The 15,820-nt window shown below is 46.1% G+C and overlaps 1 protein-coding gene across 2 annotated transcripts in view; it reads left to right on the forward strand.

The window, feature by feature from the left end:
• TOPBP1 (DNA topoisomerase II binding protein 1) overlaps window positions 1-15,820 on the forward strand; it is a 204,258-nt gene that overhangs the window by 149,339 nt on the left and 39,099 nt on the right. The window contains exon 21 of one of the 2 annotated variants that reach the window (XR_013624186.1): window positions 15,238-15,427. Coding sequence is in view for 1 of the 2 variants with exons in the window: in XM_078782464.1 (XP_078638590.1) it covers window positions 15,201-15,427 (227 nt within the window). In the remaining variant the exon portion in view is untranslated. Of the gene's footprint in view, window positions 1-15,200; window positions 15,428-15,820 lie in introns of both variants that reach the window. The other variant, XM_078782464.1, reaches the window with a different exon arrangement.

Consider the following 15,820-nt stretch of genomic DNA (forward strand, 5'->3'; position numbering starts at 1 on the left):
GTGAAGTCTGATCTACAAGCCCTATGGTATAATATTGGAATATTAGGAAGTTCAACTGCGCCTTCTTGGACTAGCTTTAGAATTGGATAAAAGTTTCTAACTGCGGCTGCGTCACACAATGTCTTCCAAGAACTGTTGCCCGCTGCCTTGCTTAGTTCAGAGAGTGGCGACTTCTTGCTGCACAGGATGCACGTTCCGGACTCAGGTTCAATCTTCGCCCGTTTCGCCTCGACACCGGCCATCTCAGCTGAAAGAACAAAAAGACTGACGTTAGATTACTCCGATATCCGAAAAGCTCGCCAGCTTACATAGACATACTCATCCAAGTCAGTGAACATGTTAGATGGCGCCACAATACAACTCTATAATAGAGTTGTATGTGGCGCCATCTAACATGTTAACTTTTAGTTCTTAAGCCACCCACCCCCCCCCCCCCCCTCAGAAATTAATCAGGTCACCGCAACAAATCTCAGACTGAGATATAGAATATAGAATATAGATATAGAATAGACTGACGTCACTTTCGGCACTGGGTTCTGTGGGTTGATTATCGGCGGGAAATTCCAACTGACATAGTTTCGGTTTGTGGAAAGTGCATGCATTTTCATATATTTTTTGTGTACACTCGTGGTGGATGATATGTTTTAGTTTTTGAGTTATTTTTATAGACAGATAAACGGTGTAGCACAATGCATAATTTGGAAAATCATACCAGTGTTGTTTCACTAAAAAAAGTACAAGTCTAATAATAAAATATTGAAAAATATATGATTTTTTTTCGATAATTGATTTTTATAATAATTAATCTAAAACAAAATGCTTCATATTATTTTTTATTTAGACGGTACACATCGGACGTATATTTAGTCGTCAACCGCACATCGATAGCTAGTATAGAAGTCCAGATACACGTGCAACAATGTACCCCACCAAATGGGCATTTTCGAGCTGGGTGGTTTCAAAGATGGCGTCCATCCGGGCACTAAGCTACCGTTCTCAGATGTCCATCACACCTTTTCTGACACTTGAGACATTGGTCTAATGGAAAATCATAATGAGAATTACTCCCCCCGCCGGAGCATTCACTTCAAAAAATGGCCGGTTGGCTCAAGGACTATTAGCGGTTAGAGCGACTTTTAGCCGAATCGGGCCCTCGGTGCGCGTCGGGCAGCTTCGCGTGCCGCGAGGACCAGCGGGGATCCGAACCACGGCGGTTTCGAAAGAACCGCCGTACGCGATCCACGCTGTGCCTCGCTTGGAACGGCCGCGTCCATGCTCCACTAGGCGAAGCGGGCAACCCGATAGGAAGGGTCGTCATGGCGACCACTTTTTGTTGAGGCATTCTGGCAGGTCGAGATCGAGCCATGGGATGGCTCCGTGCCGAGAAGGTGAGTGGGACCTCGGCCCGGGTAAACCTCCTTCCCTGCACCGAATGCGGGACGTATCCAGCCGCTGGCACCAAACAACCCGCATTCATGGCTTGGCTTTACGAAGCCGGGCTTTGGACAGGAATTGGCGCACCGAGAGGCATTAGTGAGTAGACTGTGTGATGAGGCTAGTGTTTTGGACCCAAAATTAGAGAAAAACAAAATTTGATGATTGGCAAAGGATTGGCAGTAATGATTGGCAGATGATGGGTAGTGATTGGCAAATTTTTGATTTGTTGAAATTTGATGTGCAAAATTGGTAGTGAGCGATGGGCCCGGTGGGTAAGGGTGGCATCCCTGCCACCCTTCCCATGTGGGGGCAAAGGAGCAATAGCTTATGGGGTGTATGGCAGTGAAAACTAGCCCGGGTGGGTTAGGATATTGATAGGGCCCTAGAAGATGACATTAGGTGACGTTAAGGTTAGTTAGTGACTGATACCTGTAGTGGGGACGCAGGTAGATTAGTGTGGATGATAATTACGAGGGAGCGCAATAGTTTAAAGGGACGACTGGGAAGCGCAAGTTTCAGAGGGGAGTAGTTAGATGAGATGATGCTGTGTGAGGATTGAACAGGGGTGATTGCACAGGTGTGCAACTGGACAGGTGTGTGGAGGAGTGTATGAGTAGTGAGTGTTGTGGATCAGCGCGAATGTGCTTGGGGAGAGAAGGGTGCAGGTGGCACCAGGTGTGAGAGCACAGGTGTGTGGAATACATGGAGTATAGGAATGAGTGGTGTGGAGAGAGTTGGAGTAAGTGGTACGGAGTGGTGTGCATGGTGCGAAGGTGTGGATGGGGGAAGAGTGGACCCCTTTCACGAGTACCCGGGGCGGGTAGTGTAAGTGTTAGGTAGAGGGTATAGGTAAATTGTGGTTGGATATTGGCATTTGTGGTGCGGTTGCAGAATGGTATTGCGGATGGGTGCATTAGTGTTGTGGAAATGGCTGGGCGTGTAGCCTGTTAGTGTGTGTAGTTGGTTGGGCACTCCACCACTGTGAGGATGTCGGCCAGGTGAGGCCGCAGGTGGGCTCTGGGAGCCGTTAGTGTCAGTGGGGCCCGAGGATCCGGAGGACGGACCCGGGTAGCCCAGTGCCAGAGAGGGCACCGAGTGGGGAGAGCGCCAGAGGGCCTTCCCCAGGTAGATAGGTTAGGGTGAGGAGCAGGTAAGCTCGGAGGCAACTGCAGTGGTGGAGGTAAGCAGGTGGGTAGACCGGCGAGGAGAGCTACACGTCGCAGCCCAGAAATTGTGCGAGGGCACCGAGAGATGAATCGGGGGAGTGAGACCCCAAATTGAAAAGCACCACAGTTTGGTCAATGGGAATTGGTTTTTAGAACCCATAGTGTAAGAGGGCCAATGGTTTGGCAGGAGAAAGACCCCGGGTAATGTAAAGTTGTTAAAGTCATTTAGGAAATAGTTAGGATTGATGAACCTGTCGCACCATACGCAGCCACTTACCTGTGGTGATGATGATGACTCCACACCTGTGTTTTCTTTGTTCTGTGTGCAGGAAATGAGAATTGCTGTGTGGATTGGTGAGACGCATCACGACGTGGATGAGACATTGGGGTGATTCCATCTCTCCCTCCTTAGGCGGGACTGATGATGAATTGGTAATGGCAAATTATGATGTTGAGTTGGAGATGGCAAATTTTGATGAGAGTTGAAAATGGCAAATTTGATTGGTTAGGAGGGAGAGAAGACGAATTTGGTTTATGGGAGGAACGGGGAAGACAGTAGGGACGTTTGTTGATTTGTAAAGTAGATGTTTATGGGTAGTGTTGTGTTTTGTGGATACAGTAAGGGGTAAGGGAGGGGCAATGTAGGTTACCTGGTGGGGGGGGGGGGGGCGTATGGTAGGAACGTACCTGTCTCACCTGGTTCCCATGTGCCCCCAGTGTGCATCACCTTGTATTGCGTGCACTTTTGCGCCCTTACCACCTTACTCACTTGTCTTCTTCTTTTGTCTCCCACCTCCGAGGATCTGGCTTTGGGGCAGAGAGAGAGGAGAGAGAGGTGCTGGCTCCGCAGTTGTGGGCCTGCACTTTCGCTGCTTGCTGCCGGGATCGATACACCATATGGACCGCAATGTTTGTGGCCGCCCACCATGGACCGCAGTTCTTTTGCGGGCAAGCACCACCCGTTGATAGACCTATGGGTCAACATGGCACCTATGCCATACAGGTGAACCACTTTTAGTTGGCCCCCTTGACGGCCACAATTTAGAAATGGACGCGGTTGGCGCCTTTCTTTATTTTTGAAAGAGGCAAGAAGGCCAAGTGCACCACATGAAGGCAAGACCAGCGGAAGAACATCGGCCGGCTGCGACACCACCGGTGATTGTTGAACACTTTATTGGTGCACCGGATGGTGCTGACTGTATGAATAAGGGTGGTGCTTTTGGTGCTTGGAAGGGGTGCTCTGCACATTATTAAAGGCCGTAAGGCCACAGAGCACTCGTGGGTTGGTGTATCGATGCTGGCATGCGTGCTCTCTCTATGCATAACATCTGCATGTGTTCCTCCAAAAACAGGTCCTGGATCGTAGTGTAAATATCAGTGTAGTCTTATGTAAATAATGCTCCCTGCCGGCTGTGTGTTTAGTTTGAGGATTCTTTCCGCGATTCGGTTATCCTGTGGGTGTGTTTCTGTGAGGAGAAGGGTGCAACGTCGCAGGGGGACATATTTACTCATTTGTGAACATCTGTAAAACTGTCGCACTCTGGGTAGAGTTAATAGTAGAGGGAACTACATCTGAGTGCCACACTAAAGTAGGTAAAAATTTATCGGGTCGGGACGCCCCGAGGGTAGAGAAGGGTGCAATGTTGCGGATATGGGATTTGGCCTCCATCCATATCCGCTTGTAAATATTCCCCTATTTCCCCAATACTCCCCAACTATCCCCAATCCCCCATTCCCTAGTCCCATTGTCTGTAAACAACACTCTGTAGCCCCGACCTTCCCCTTTTTCCCCCATTAAATGTCGTGCCCAGGTTCACCGCATCTCACGTAGACAACTATAGGACATCTTGCTAGTTATTCTTAGTCTATGTCAGTTAAGGACTCGTTTCCATTAATTCTGATTCTTTGTTGCACCAGAATGTGATTGTATGGCACCAGTAGTGAGTTTAGGACCTCCCCATACCTCCTCCCATCTTCCTCATGAAACAACAACAACAACAACAACTACAACAACAGCGCGCGGGGAGTGTGCGTCCTCACTCCGGCTTGGTTAGCCGCCATTGCCCATGTGCGCCGACGGGGTTACCACGAAGGGGCTGACTGTCGGCCCCTCGTCAAGGGCGGAGCCCGGTAACCCCCCGCACCCAATAAGAAGCAACGGGCCGATTCCATCTGGGGCGGAGCTAACGAGCCGAGGGCGTGTCACTCCCCGCCGGATATACGCAGCCACTGACCGGACGTGACGTCAGATGCGCCCCCAGCTTGGAAAGAGAAGTCGCCACCTCCGAGCGCTGAGAGACCTCCCGCATCTCTTGACCGAACCGGGTCGATTCTGCCCCTGAGCCAAGGTGCACCTTGAGCCTCGACTACCTGCCCTTCCTTGCCATCAATCCCTGTGTGAGTCAGTTTTGTCCTGTTTATCTGTGGTCTGTCGGGGCTACTATAAGACCGTGATTAAGTGCCCACCTTCCTATGCTGTCCCTCTTGTCCTTGTAATCTAAACGTTCCGCATATCCCATATTATAACCTCCTCCGGAGGTCTTGAGAACTGTACCCCTGGTGTCGTGTCATCTAACCCAGCCGTTGTGTCCTTTCCTTCATTGATCTAGCGTAGCGCGACTCGGCCAACGTTCGAGTATAATCGGGTAAACTGTGCAGACGCGGTCATACCAAACCGCTCGGTAAACTAACATCCACAACCGCGTCTGTAACAATATATATATTGTTGTGGATATGAGGATTGTGTTTTTTTTTTGTGTTTTTTTTATTGCTTTATTGTGGACCCTCCTGCCTCCAGTTGTGTATAAAGGTCAAAGGGTCTTATCAAAGGTATAAAGGTCTTATCTTCCCCCATCCAAAACCTTGATCTTTTCTATCCCCGATAATTTCACCCCAATTCCACTTTTTGAAATACCAACTTCTGACCTGGAAGTCCTTGGTGTCCTTGTGTTTTATACTTCTCCCACCCCCCACCCCTTCCCACGCCTCCTCCCCCCGAGCCCTCTCCCTCCCTCTCCCTGCCTCTCCCTGCTCTCAAATGTTGTGTGCTCTCAAGTGTTTGTGTGCTTCCCATTCTCTTGTCTTCCGCTCCCTCTTTTTATATATTTTGTTTGTCTCCCTCGAGCCCTCTCCCTGCTCTCAAATGTTGTGTGCTCTCAAGTGTTTGTGTGCTTCCCATTCTCTTGTCTTCCGCTCCCTCTTTTTATATATTTTGTTTGTGAAGTAAATGTCAGCTCTTTCACAAGCCTCGATTCAGTATACAAAAAAAAAAAAAAAAAAAAAAAAAAAGGGCGTCCCGTAGTTAGGTCATATACAATCACGATTAGCCAATAATAGATTTCCTCCTTGTTGGTAGTTATTTCCTTATTCTGTGTATTCGGCTAAGGATTTGTCTTCCATTAATTGACACTCCATTGCACCGAATTCAAATAGATAGATCCCCTTTCATTTCCATTTAATAAAGCCTCAATTGCCAACTGCATTCGCCACAGCTATTGGGCGGTTTTCACCGCGACTCCATTAGCCACGAGGTAGGCTTGGAGAAGAAGGGGGAGGAGCTGCCGAATCCTGGGCGTGCCTGCCCATCGTCATCAAGGGCGGAGCCAGAGAGCCCGTGCCGACCAATCAGGGCCGAGGCGAGCTCACCGATGGGTGTGTTCTAGAGGCCGGCGGCTTGATCGCCCGCGGGCGTTATAAAAAGCGCGCGCGGAAGCCTTTGACAGGAGTGCGAAACCATAAGGGCGCCAGAGATGGAAGAGGAGTCCAAGTCCAGAAGTGCGAAAGGAGAGTTGCGCCAGGGACGGCAGATGAGCTTAGAGTCCACCACCACCGCCACCAGCTTGGAGACCACCTTTATCAGCTTGGAGACCACCACCACCAGCTTGGAGACCACCACCACCAGCTTTGAGACCACGCAGTTTCGACCCGCTGCGACGCGGGGGCCAGATTGCGGTGGCATCGGTGGCCGTCGAGGTCCCGCCCGACGTCCCGTGCAGGATCAAGCTCCAGCTCCGGTTCCCGTTGGACCTTCCTCTCCTACCAGTCCTTCCATTCCTGCCTGCTATTTCCCCCATTCGTGTGAGTTTGATTGTCGTCCGTTTTGTGTGTCTTGTCTTGGGTTAATTAAGACTGTAGGTAAGCTAGCATTGCACTGTGTCTCCTTGATTTCTTCTGTAAATTATTTTATTATCTTTCCTTCTTCCTTGGTTTCTTTGGTCCTGTACATAGTAAGAAATAATTATCGTATTTAAAACCTTTTTTTTGTCTTCTTCTTCTTCTTCTTCACATCCGTCGCCTTTGTCTTTTCCCTCATTGAATATCTGTGGCACGATTTGGCCAACGTTAAAGGAATCGGGTCTTAGTCATTCCTAACAGTTCGGGCCGCGGCTGCCATCCGCTCGGCAAATCCAGTAACATCTTATCCGCGGTCCGTAACAATATATATATATATATATATATATATATATTGTTGTGGATATGAGAATTGTTTTTTTATTGTGGTAAAATGTCACCCTCCTTCCTCCAGTTGTTGTGTATAAAGGTCAAAGGGCGTCCCTTAGTTAGGTCATATACCATCACGTAGCCAAATCATAGATTTCCTCCTTGTTGGTAGTTATTTCCTTATTGTGTGTATTAGGTTAAGGCTATGTCATCCATTAACTAATACTGCATTGCACCGAAGTGAAACAAGGTAGTATCCCCTTTCAATTTCCCCAGAACCTCCATGGATTCCCCCCCTTTCGTCAATTGCCAACTGCACTGGGCGGTTTGCTGCATTCGCCACTGCTGCCCTTTGGCTGGGGCTCGTTCGAATCGCCCCACAACCTCCATTACGCACGCGGTCAAGTCGGAGAAGAAAGGCGTGTCTCCACCTTGTCATAGAGGGGAGGAGTGAGCCAGCCCCGAACAACCAACCAAGCACGAGGGGTTTGGCTTGAGAGGGCGGAGGAAGAGCGATCGGGGAGGTTCATAAAGGTTAGAGGGTGGGGCTTATATAACCCGCGGGAGACGCCCCCACCTCAGATGAGTTCTGGGAAAGCACGCGACGTCCCCACGGCGGCACGAAGAGACGATTAAGGTCAAGAGAGAGAGAGAGAACCCGTCACGCCAGACCCCCCACCAGCAGCTTTGGCTCGACCAGCAGCTTTGACTCGTTACCCCGCGGGAACCAGGATCGGTGGCATCGGTGGCCGTCGAGGTCCAGCCCGACGTCCCGTGCGGGATCAAGCTCCAGCCAGCTCCGTGCCTTCCTCCCCTTCTCTGCCGTCCCAAACCACTCCAGCCAATCCACCCTTCATTCCCCATTCGTGTGAGTCTGTCTTTTGTTTGTTCTGTCCTGGGTTAAGTAAGACTGCATAGGTAAGCTAAGGTGCACTGTGTCCACTTCTTCTTCTTCTGTTTTTATTTTATTATCCTTCCTCCTCCTTGGTTTCTTTTAATTGTGTAGATATTAGTAATAAATTATAGTCGTATTTCAAACCCTTTTTGTCTTCTTCTTCTTCACATCCGTCGTCTTTGTCTTTTCCCCATTGAATACCTGTGGCACGATTTGGCCAACGTTCAGGATCGGGTTAGTCTTTGTTAACGGTTCGTGCCGCGGCTGCCATCCGCTCGGCAAATTAACATCTTATCCGTGGTCACGAACGAAGCTGCTCACCTGCCTCTGGAGGGAGCTCGTGCAGCTTCAGGGACCACGTCGGTCAGTCACAAACGAGGGGACTAATCCCCCCTCGAGAAGGGATCCGAGGCCGACGTTGGGTTCCATAACAATATATACAGGGTGAGCCAGAAATATGGTTATTTTTAACACTCGTGTGAAGGTAATAAAAAGTTGTATTTCAAAACAAATTCTTACAAGAAAGTGAAGTGCAGAACATGCCATTTATTTGTGGAAAAGAACATCCAGGAGATGCACACAATTTCGTCTGACACATTCCTCCAATCTTGGACGCCAATTATTCATGAAGTTCTGCAACATGGCCATGTCAATATCATTGATTTTGCGTCTCATGTTTTCCTTAAGTTCATGAAGAGTTTGTGGACGGTTAACCTACACTTTGTCCTTTAGATATGACCACAATAAGTAATCACATGCAGTCAAATCGGGTGACCTCGCTGACCATTGAATATCGCCGTTTCTGGAAATGACATGCTTTGGAAAGAGCGCCCTTACAGTAGCCATGGACACAGGCGGTGTGGGAGGTTGCACCATATTGCTGAAACCACGTCAATGGGCTCACTTCTGCAAATCTGTTTAATTCTCTGGAGAGGAAGTTAGAAACCATATCGGTATATTGAGCTGCAGTAGCAGTTTCGGAAAGTTTCGGGAGTGGCGTGCTAATGAGGAGGGGAGTGTCGTTGAAGCTGAAGGGAAAGGTGTATGCTGCATGTGTGAGAAGTGTTATGATTTATGGGAGCGAGACATGGGTAATGAACGTAGAGCAGCAACGAAGGCTGGAAAGGGTGGAAATGCGAATGGTTCAGTGGATGTGCGGAGTATCGTTGAGAGAGAGGAAGACAAATGATGAATTGCGAAAGATGATGGGAATAGAGCCTGTTATTGATGCTGTGAAGAGGAACAGGTTGAGATGGTTTGGTCACGTGTTGAGGAAGGATGAAAGTGACTGGTTGAGAAAAATGATGGAAATGAATGTAGAAGGAAGTAGAGGACGGGGAAGACCGAGAAGGACTTGGCTAAAGATGGTGGAAGAAGAAATGCAGGCAAGGGGGTTAACAAGGAGAGATGCAGTAAATAGGGCAAAATGGAGAAGATTGTCATGGGGACCGCAAGGCTAACCCCTGCTCCAGCAGGGAAAATGGCCTTAAAATGCATGTTGTTGTTGTTGTTGTTGTTGTTGTATATACATATATATATATATATTGTTATGGTTTTCGCCGCCCTTCCTGCCCTTACCAAGGGGAGATTAAGCCCCTTGTTATTTTTGGGTCGGCGCAACCGAGAGACTTGAATCGCCCCTCCCGGGCAAACTCAGGGTAGGGTTCCGGGACGATGTTCGCACATACCTAAGTACCTGCGCCGCCGCGGAAGCGGGGAATCAAGCCTCGCACGAGCCACGCGTAATTTGAGTACACTGAGCGGATTGCGTACCACGTGGTCCGTGCAGTTACCGTTAGTATTGGAACCCGATTAGAGCGGTTCTATTCGCACCACGCTTAGTCAATGATGGAAAACACGAGACGGTCGAATAAAGGAAGAACACTATTTAATTACTATTTACACAAGTATGTACAAGTCGGTAGAAAGCAGAGAGACACAGAGCAGAACTTAAGCAGTCTTATATAAATCCCAGACACGGGCCCGATCACACTTGCAAAGGGGAAATGCAGGTAGGATGGTGTTCACGTGCTGCCTTGGTCCAGGAACGGCCCCGCCCGGCGTGGCTCTCCCCGGTCACAGCACGTCCCGCGATGAAGGCAAGCAGGCAGTGGAAGGGACCCTTGTAGCGCGTCTCTCGAACAAAGGGCAGATGAGGCAGGAGGGAAATGTACGCGTCTCTCGCCGGCTTGGTGGTTTTCCACAGCACGTTTAGTTGCCGGCGCGCTATCACTCGCGTAACCCAATAGAGGCTCGGCCTCAAAAGTTGAGCCTCAAGCTCAACCGAGCATCCAATTAGGTAAGAGCGCTTATAGCTGGGTTCATGCGCGTCTCCTCTCAGAACTCGTAACTCTCTCAAAACTTAGTCAAGCGCCTCCCTTCGCAGAACTGCACACCCCGAGCTCATAACTCTCAACTCTCAACAAAACCCCGAGCTCATAACTGACTCTCACAGAACTTAGTGCAGCTCTCCTCTCGCAGAACTTTCAAGCGCCTCCCTTTGCAGAACTCGTAACTCATCAACAAGCGCCTCTCCAATAACTTTCAAGCTCACTCCTTCGCAGAACTGCTCTGGGGGCTTCGCGCAACGGGTTTTATTGCCACGCCCTTAGCCTTCTCGAATGTTCCAACCACACCCTGTGACGCAGTGCCGCAGCCACTCCCTTTGAGCCCTGATTGGCGGCTCGCGCTTACCGTCAGCTTCTCCGCCATCCTCATTCGGTCTTGCCTTGATTTGCCAGGCCTGCCTCGTGCTAATTCGCGCCAAAAAGCCAAAGGCAGCATAAGGAGGCGTAAGGCGGCATAAGGCAATGGAGGCGGCATAAGGCAATAAGGGAACCTGACTCATTATTCTACTCAACGCAAAACTAACACAGGAAAAGGACTATGCTCACACATGCTAAGAAATAACTGCACTATCGCGAGGCTACATGTTGTAGTGTGACTAAACTATGAGGGGGAAATTTAACCTTTATTGTACAAACTCAAAACCGCAACTATATATATATATATATATATATATATATATATATACGTATATATATATATATATATATATATATATACACATACATATACACACACAGTAGGACCGTGCTATTCGCAGTCTCACTATTTGCAGGTTCCGCGTGTTTGCGGTTGATAAATTGCACCTGCTTCTCCATTCGCGGCCATGTGTTCTGCGAATTTACAATTTTTCGCGGGCACAAAAAAAAAAATTCAGGAAGCGCAAGCATGACACAGTTGTAAAACCCATCTTACACCAAACACACATAAAGCAGCTGGACATCCGCAAAAAGACATCTTCTACGAGCCATGAGCATGGCCTGCTTCTGCATTTGCGGCGTTATGCTTCGCGTTTGCACAGCTTTTGCGGCCACATTAAAAAAGAGTACGTATCTTAGCCGCACTATAAGCGAGCTTTGTGGTATGTCCTACGAGCTCCTACCAGCGATGATGGTACAAGTAGTGCGAGTTCATTCACAGCAAGCAGGGGATGGGTCCATCGTTTGAAGGAGTGGTGCTGTCTCAAAAATGTGAAGCTCACAGGGGAGTGTGCCTCTGTGGACCATGACGTGGCAAAAAATTTCCCTGCTCAACTTGCATGGCTGATCGAAGAGAAGGGATATCTCCCAGAACAGATCTTCAATGCTGATAAAAACCGGCCTCTTCTGGAAAAAGGTGCCCATGAGAACTTTCATCTCAAAGCATTGGTGTCTGACAGCATCGGGATTGTATGAAAGGAGACAGCATTGCGATTCAAGGCTGCCAAGGAACAGGTATCTCTTCTTCTCTGCACAAATGCAAAAGGGGACTTCATGCTGAAACCCATGATGCTGTACCGTTCCCCTGGACCCACGTGCTGTCAATGTTTTCACCTCTGTCTGTCTGTGTCTGTCTGTCTGTGTGCAGGATATCTCAAAAAGGTATGGACGGATTTGGTCGAAATTTGGTGGTCAGGTTGGGTGTGTGACAAGGCCAAAATAATTCGATTTTAGTGAAGATCCGGATACTGGAATTCTCACCGATTCTTCACCATTGAGAGGTCGGGCCATAAAAGATGTACAGTATGGCATGATATCTCAAAAAGTTTTGGACAGATTCACCGGAAACTTGGTGGACAGGTTGCGTGTGAGACAAAAACAAAAGCTGTTTAGCCTGGCGGATGTATGCTCCTTACCGAGTGCCGTTCTAGTTTACTTATTCATTATTTGTTTTCTTATTGCACTGTATTTTATTTTTCATTGCTATTATTACCCTGCGCTTGCGAAGCAAAAAGCAGGGTTAAGCATTTGGGTGCGCCCATATGTGTGGCGTACGTACGTGTCCTGCTTTTTTAAACATTTATTTTCTCGGCAACCGTTGGTCTGATTGACACGAAATTTTACCATAGGAGCGCCTCTGTCTAGAATTTTTAAATTCATAATTATGCCGTCATAGGTCACGTGGTACGGAAGCCATCTTGGAAAAACGTTACACCTCTATATCTCCCAAACCGCTCAATGGAAAAAGTTGAAACAAGGCTCATTGTCAAGTACTCACCATGGGGAATAAGATATGATGATGACTTCATCGGTGCCTTCATTATTATCACATCATAATTCGACAAGTACAACACTTGATCTGATCAGTATTTAAAAATAAATAAAAATCCTCTGCAACTGTTAGTCTGATGGACACCAAATTTGTACCATAGGCGTGCCTCCTCCTGTAGAATATTGTAATGATAATTATGACATCATAGGTCACGTGGTACAGGAGCCATCTTGGAAAAATCAAAAAACGTTGCACCTCCATATCTCTGAAACCGCTCCATCGAAAAAATTGAAACATGGCTCGTTGTAAAGAACTCCCCATGGGGAATAAGATATGTTAATTATGATGCCTTTGGTACCTTATTGATGACGTCATAATTCGACAAGTACCAAGCTTGATTCGATCAGTATGAATTTATTTTCTCTGCAATTCTTCGTCCGATTCACAAAATATTCACTATAGGAACGCCGCCTCCTGTAGAATATTTTAATAATTATGACGTCATAGGTCATGTGGTACAGGCGCCATCTTGGAAAAACTTTGTACCTCTATATCTTCTGAAACCACTCAATGGAAAAAATTGAAACATTACTCATTGTCAAGTACTCCCCATGGGGAATAAGATGTGTTAGTGATGATGTCATTGGTGCCTTCGGTATGACATCATAATTCGACAAGTATAACGCTTCATCCGATCAGTATGATTTTTTTTTTCTCTGCAACTGGTGGTCTGATGTACACTAAATCGTCACCATAGAAGCGCCTCCTCCTGTAGAATATTTTAATGATAATTATGATGTAATAGGTCACATGGTACAGGCACCATCTTGGAAAGCTGAAAAACGTTACACCTCTATATCTCCAAAACCGCTCCGTAGAAAAATTCAAACGTGGCTCATTGTAAAGAACTCCACTGTGGAATAGGTGTTGTTAACAATGTCATTGGTGTCGTAATTATGACGTCATGATTTGACAGGGACAACGCTTAGTCTTATCAGTTTTAAATTTATTGAGCATGATCTATGCAACAATTATACGAGTATTAGAGAATATCAATTTATGATGTAATCGCTCACGTGGTTTGGCAGCCATATTGGATTAAAGAATAAAAAATGTTCAAAAATAGAAGAGTTGGCTTGCACCAAGTTGACTGCACAGGGTAAGTATTCTATGAATACCATCTAGTTGAAGAATTAGTCTCTTGAAAGATTTTATCCGAACCAGACGGCTATAATTTAATAAATTGTGCAAGTGCTTCCACTGTGAGTGGGGTTTTGCAATAAACTTTATAGTCAGGTTCACTATGTTTTTTCGTTCAAAATCATGGTAGATTAACAAACCTATACATTTTTGGAAACGTTATTACATGGAAAATCTGAAAATCAATGTTTACATTTGCCAATTCCGACCAATTCGATTCGACCAATTCGACCAATCGACCAATTCCATTCGACCAATCGCTTCGATTGACCATTCGACCAATTCGATTCGATTCATCGAATTCGATTCGATCGACCATTCGACCAATTCGATTTGCCAATCAATTTGACCGACCTTTGCTTGTGTGGAACGGACTGTGAAAACGATGCGGACTATATTGTCGGATACGACACACAGGACGGTGATGACGAACTCTAAATGGCATATTCTGTAATCGTGTATGTTTGATGCCATTGACTGCCTGTGTATATTTTGTCATTGACTGCCTGTGTAGATGTGAAGTTATACCGACTGCATGTGTATATATGATTTTGCTGACTGCCTGTGTATGTTTGGTGATATGAATTATTGTGACACATTTTGATGTTATTAACTGCCTGTACAAAATGATAACATGTATTTGATTATGCAACTTATCGCGAATATAAAGACAGTATTTTGCAATTGAAAACCTTTGATTCGTGTCTTACCATTCCCCATAGCACTAATTTGATACTTTCATTGGATTCCTTGTCCCTGAAAATATAGGTTTAGTATATTTTTTAAAGTTTTTAGGGTAATTAGAGGCAGAAATAGAACAAAATATGTATTTTACAGTGGCCATTTTGAAAATCCAAAATGGCCGCCATACAGGTATCTCTCCAAATGTAAACATTGATTTTTAGTTTCCTTATGCTATAACCTTTCCAAAAATGTATAGGTTTGCTAATCTACCATGATTTTGAACGAAATATAATTTATTGACATAGTGAACCTGACTATTATTATCACAGCAATATTTGAATGGATTTTATCCGGTAGAGATATTTATTTCAATCGTTTTGATGTTCTGGGTATAACTTTAAATATACTGGTTATTCATTGCTGAAATCTGGTGTTTTAGGTTTGTGTAGTTCTTTTGTTGTGGCTTCCTGAAGTAAGATTTTCAAGGTACTATATTGTAATGATTGACAGACATAGCTAATAAAATACCTCAAAGTTGTGGTTTCCAACCCCATTTACTCGTATATTAATCATCGATGGAAAGTAGTTTGGTAACCCAAAGTGATGCCATGTTGCATCAAAATCATGTGGGGTATGTATTTTGTTACAAACATGGGAAAGGCGTTCAACCATTCAGGAGTGGAACACTTGCAAAGGACACCATCTTCTGACCTAACTTTTGTTTTGGATATTTAAATTATCAATTTTCTTGAGTGGTGAGTTTTCATTATACGATTGAATTTGTGTGGATTTTTCTCAAAACTTACTGCTTCCCAAGCCTGTGATGTGTCTTGGTGGTGCAGGAACAAGCTTTCAGAGACACATTCGGAACATTCCCAGGGTGAACAAATTGTGTGGGATGATCCAACAGCACGGGAAGAGCGAGCTCGACTGGAGAAGAAGCTCCATGCGAATTGTGACCAAGGAGAGCAAGAACCTTCTTCTTCTTCACATCAGCAAGAACGGCCAAGCACCGAACATTCAGCAAAATCGTCTCCAGCATTTTGTCGTGCTTCCAATACAAGCTGTGGTATGAACACAGTAACATCCTAGGTTGTAGTGCTGCTCGGAAAGCAAAGCTAACTGAATTACTTAGGATTTTGCAATAAGTTTTAATTAGTTTAATGAGGAACTTGTATAATTTTATTACTTCCACCACCAAAGGTGGACAGAGGTTATGTTTTCACCCCTGTCTGTTTGTTTGTTTGTCTGTGAGCAGGACATCTCAAAAAATGATGTATGGATTTGGAAGGAACTTGGTGGATAGCTGAGTTGTGTGACAAGGACGAATTGATTAGATTTTGATGAAGATCCGGATCAGGATATGAGAATTGAAAAAAAAAAAAAAATCAGTGATTCTTCACCATTGAGAGATGAGGCCAAAATGATATATAGCATGAGATTTCAAAAAATTGTGGTTGGA

This window comes from Myxine glutinosa, chromosome 7, assembly GCF_964187855.1.
Source record: "Myxine glutinosa chromosome 7, kmMyxGlut1.1, whole genome shotgun sequence".
Taxonomy (NCBI): Eukaryota; Metazoa; Chordata; class Myxini; order Myxiniformes; family Myxinidae; genus Myxine; species Myxine glutinosa.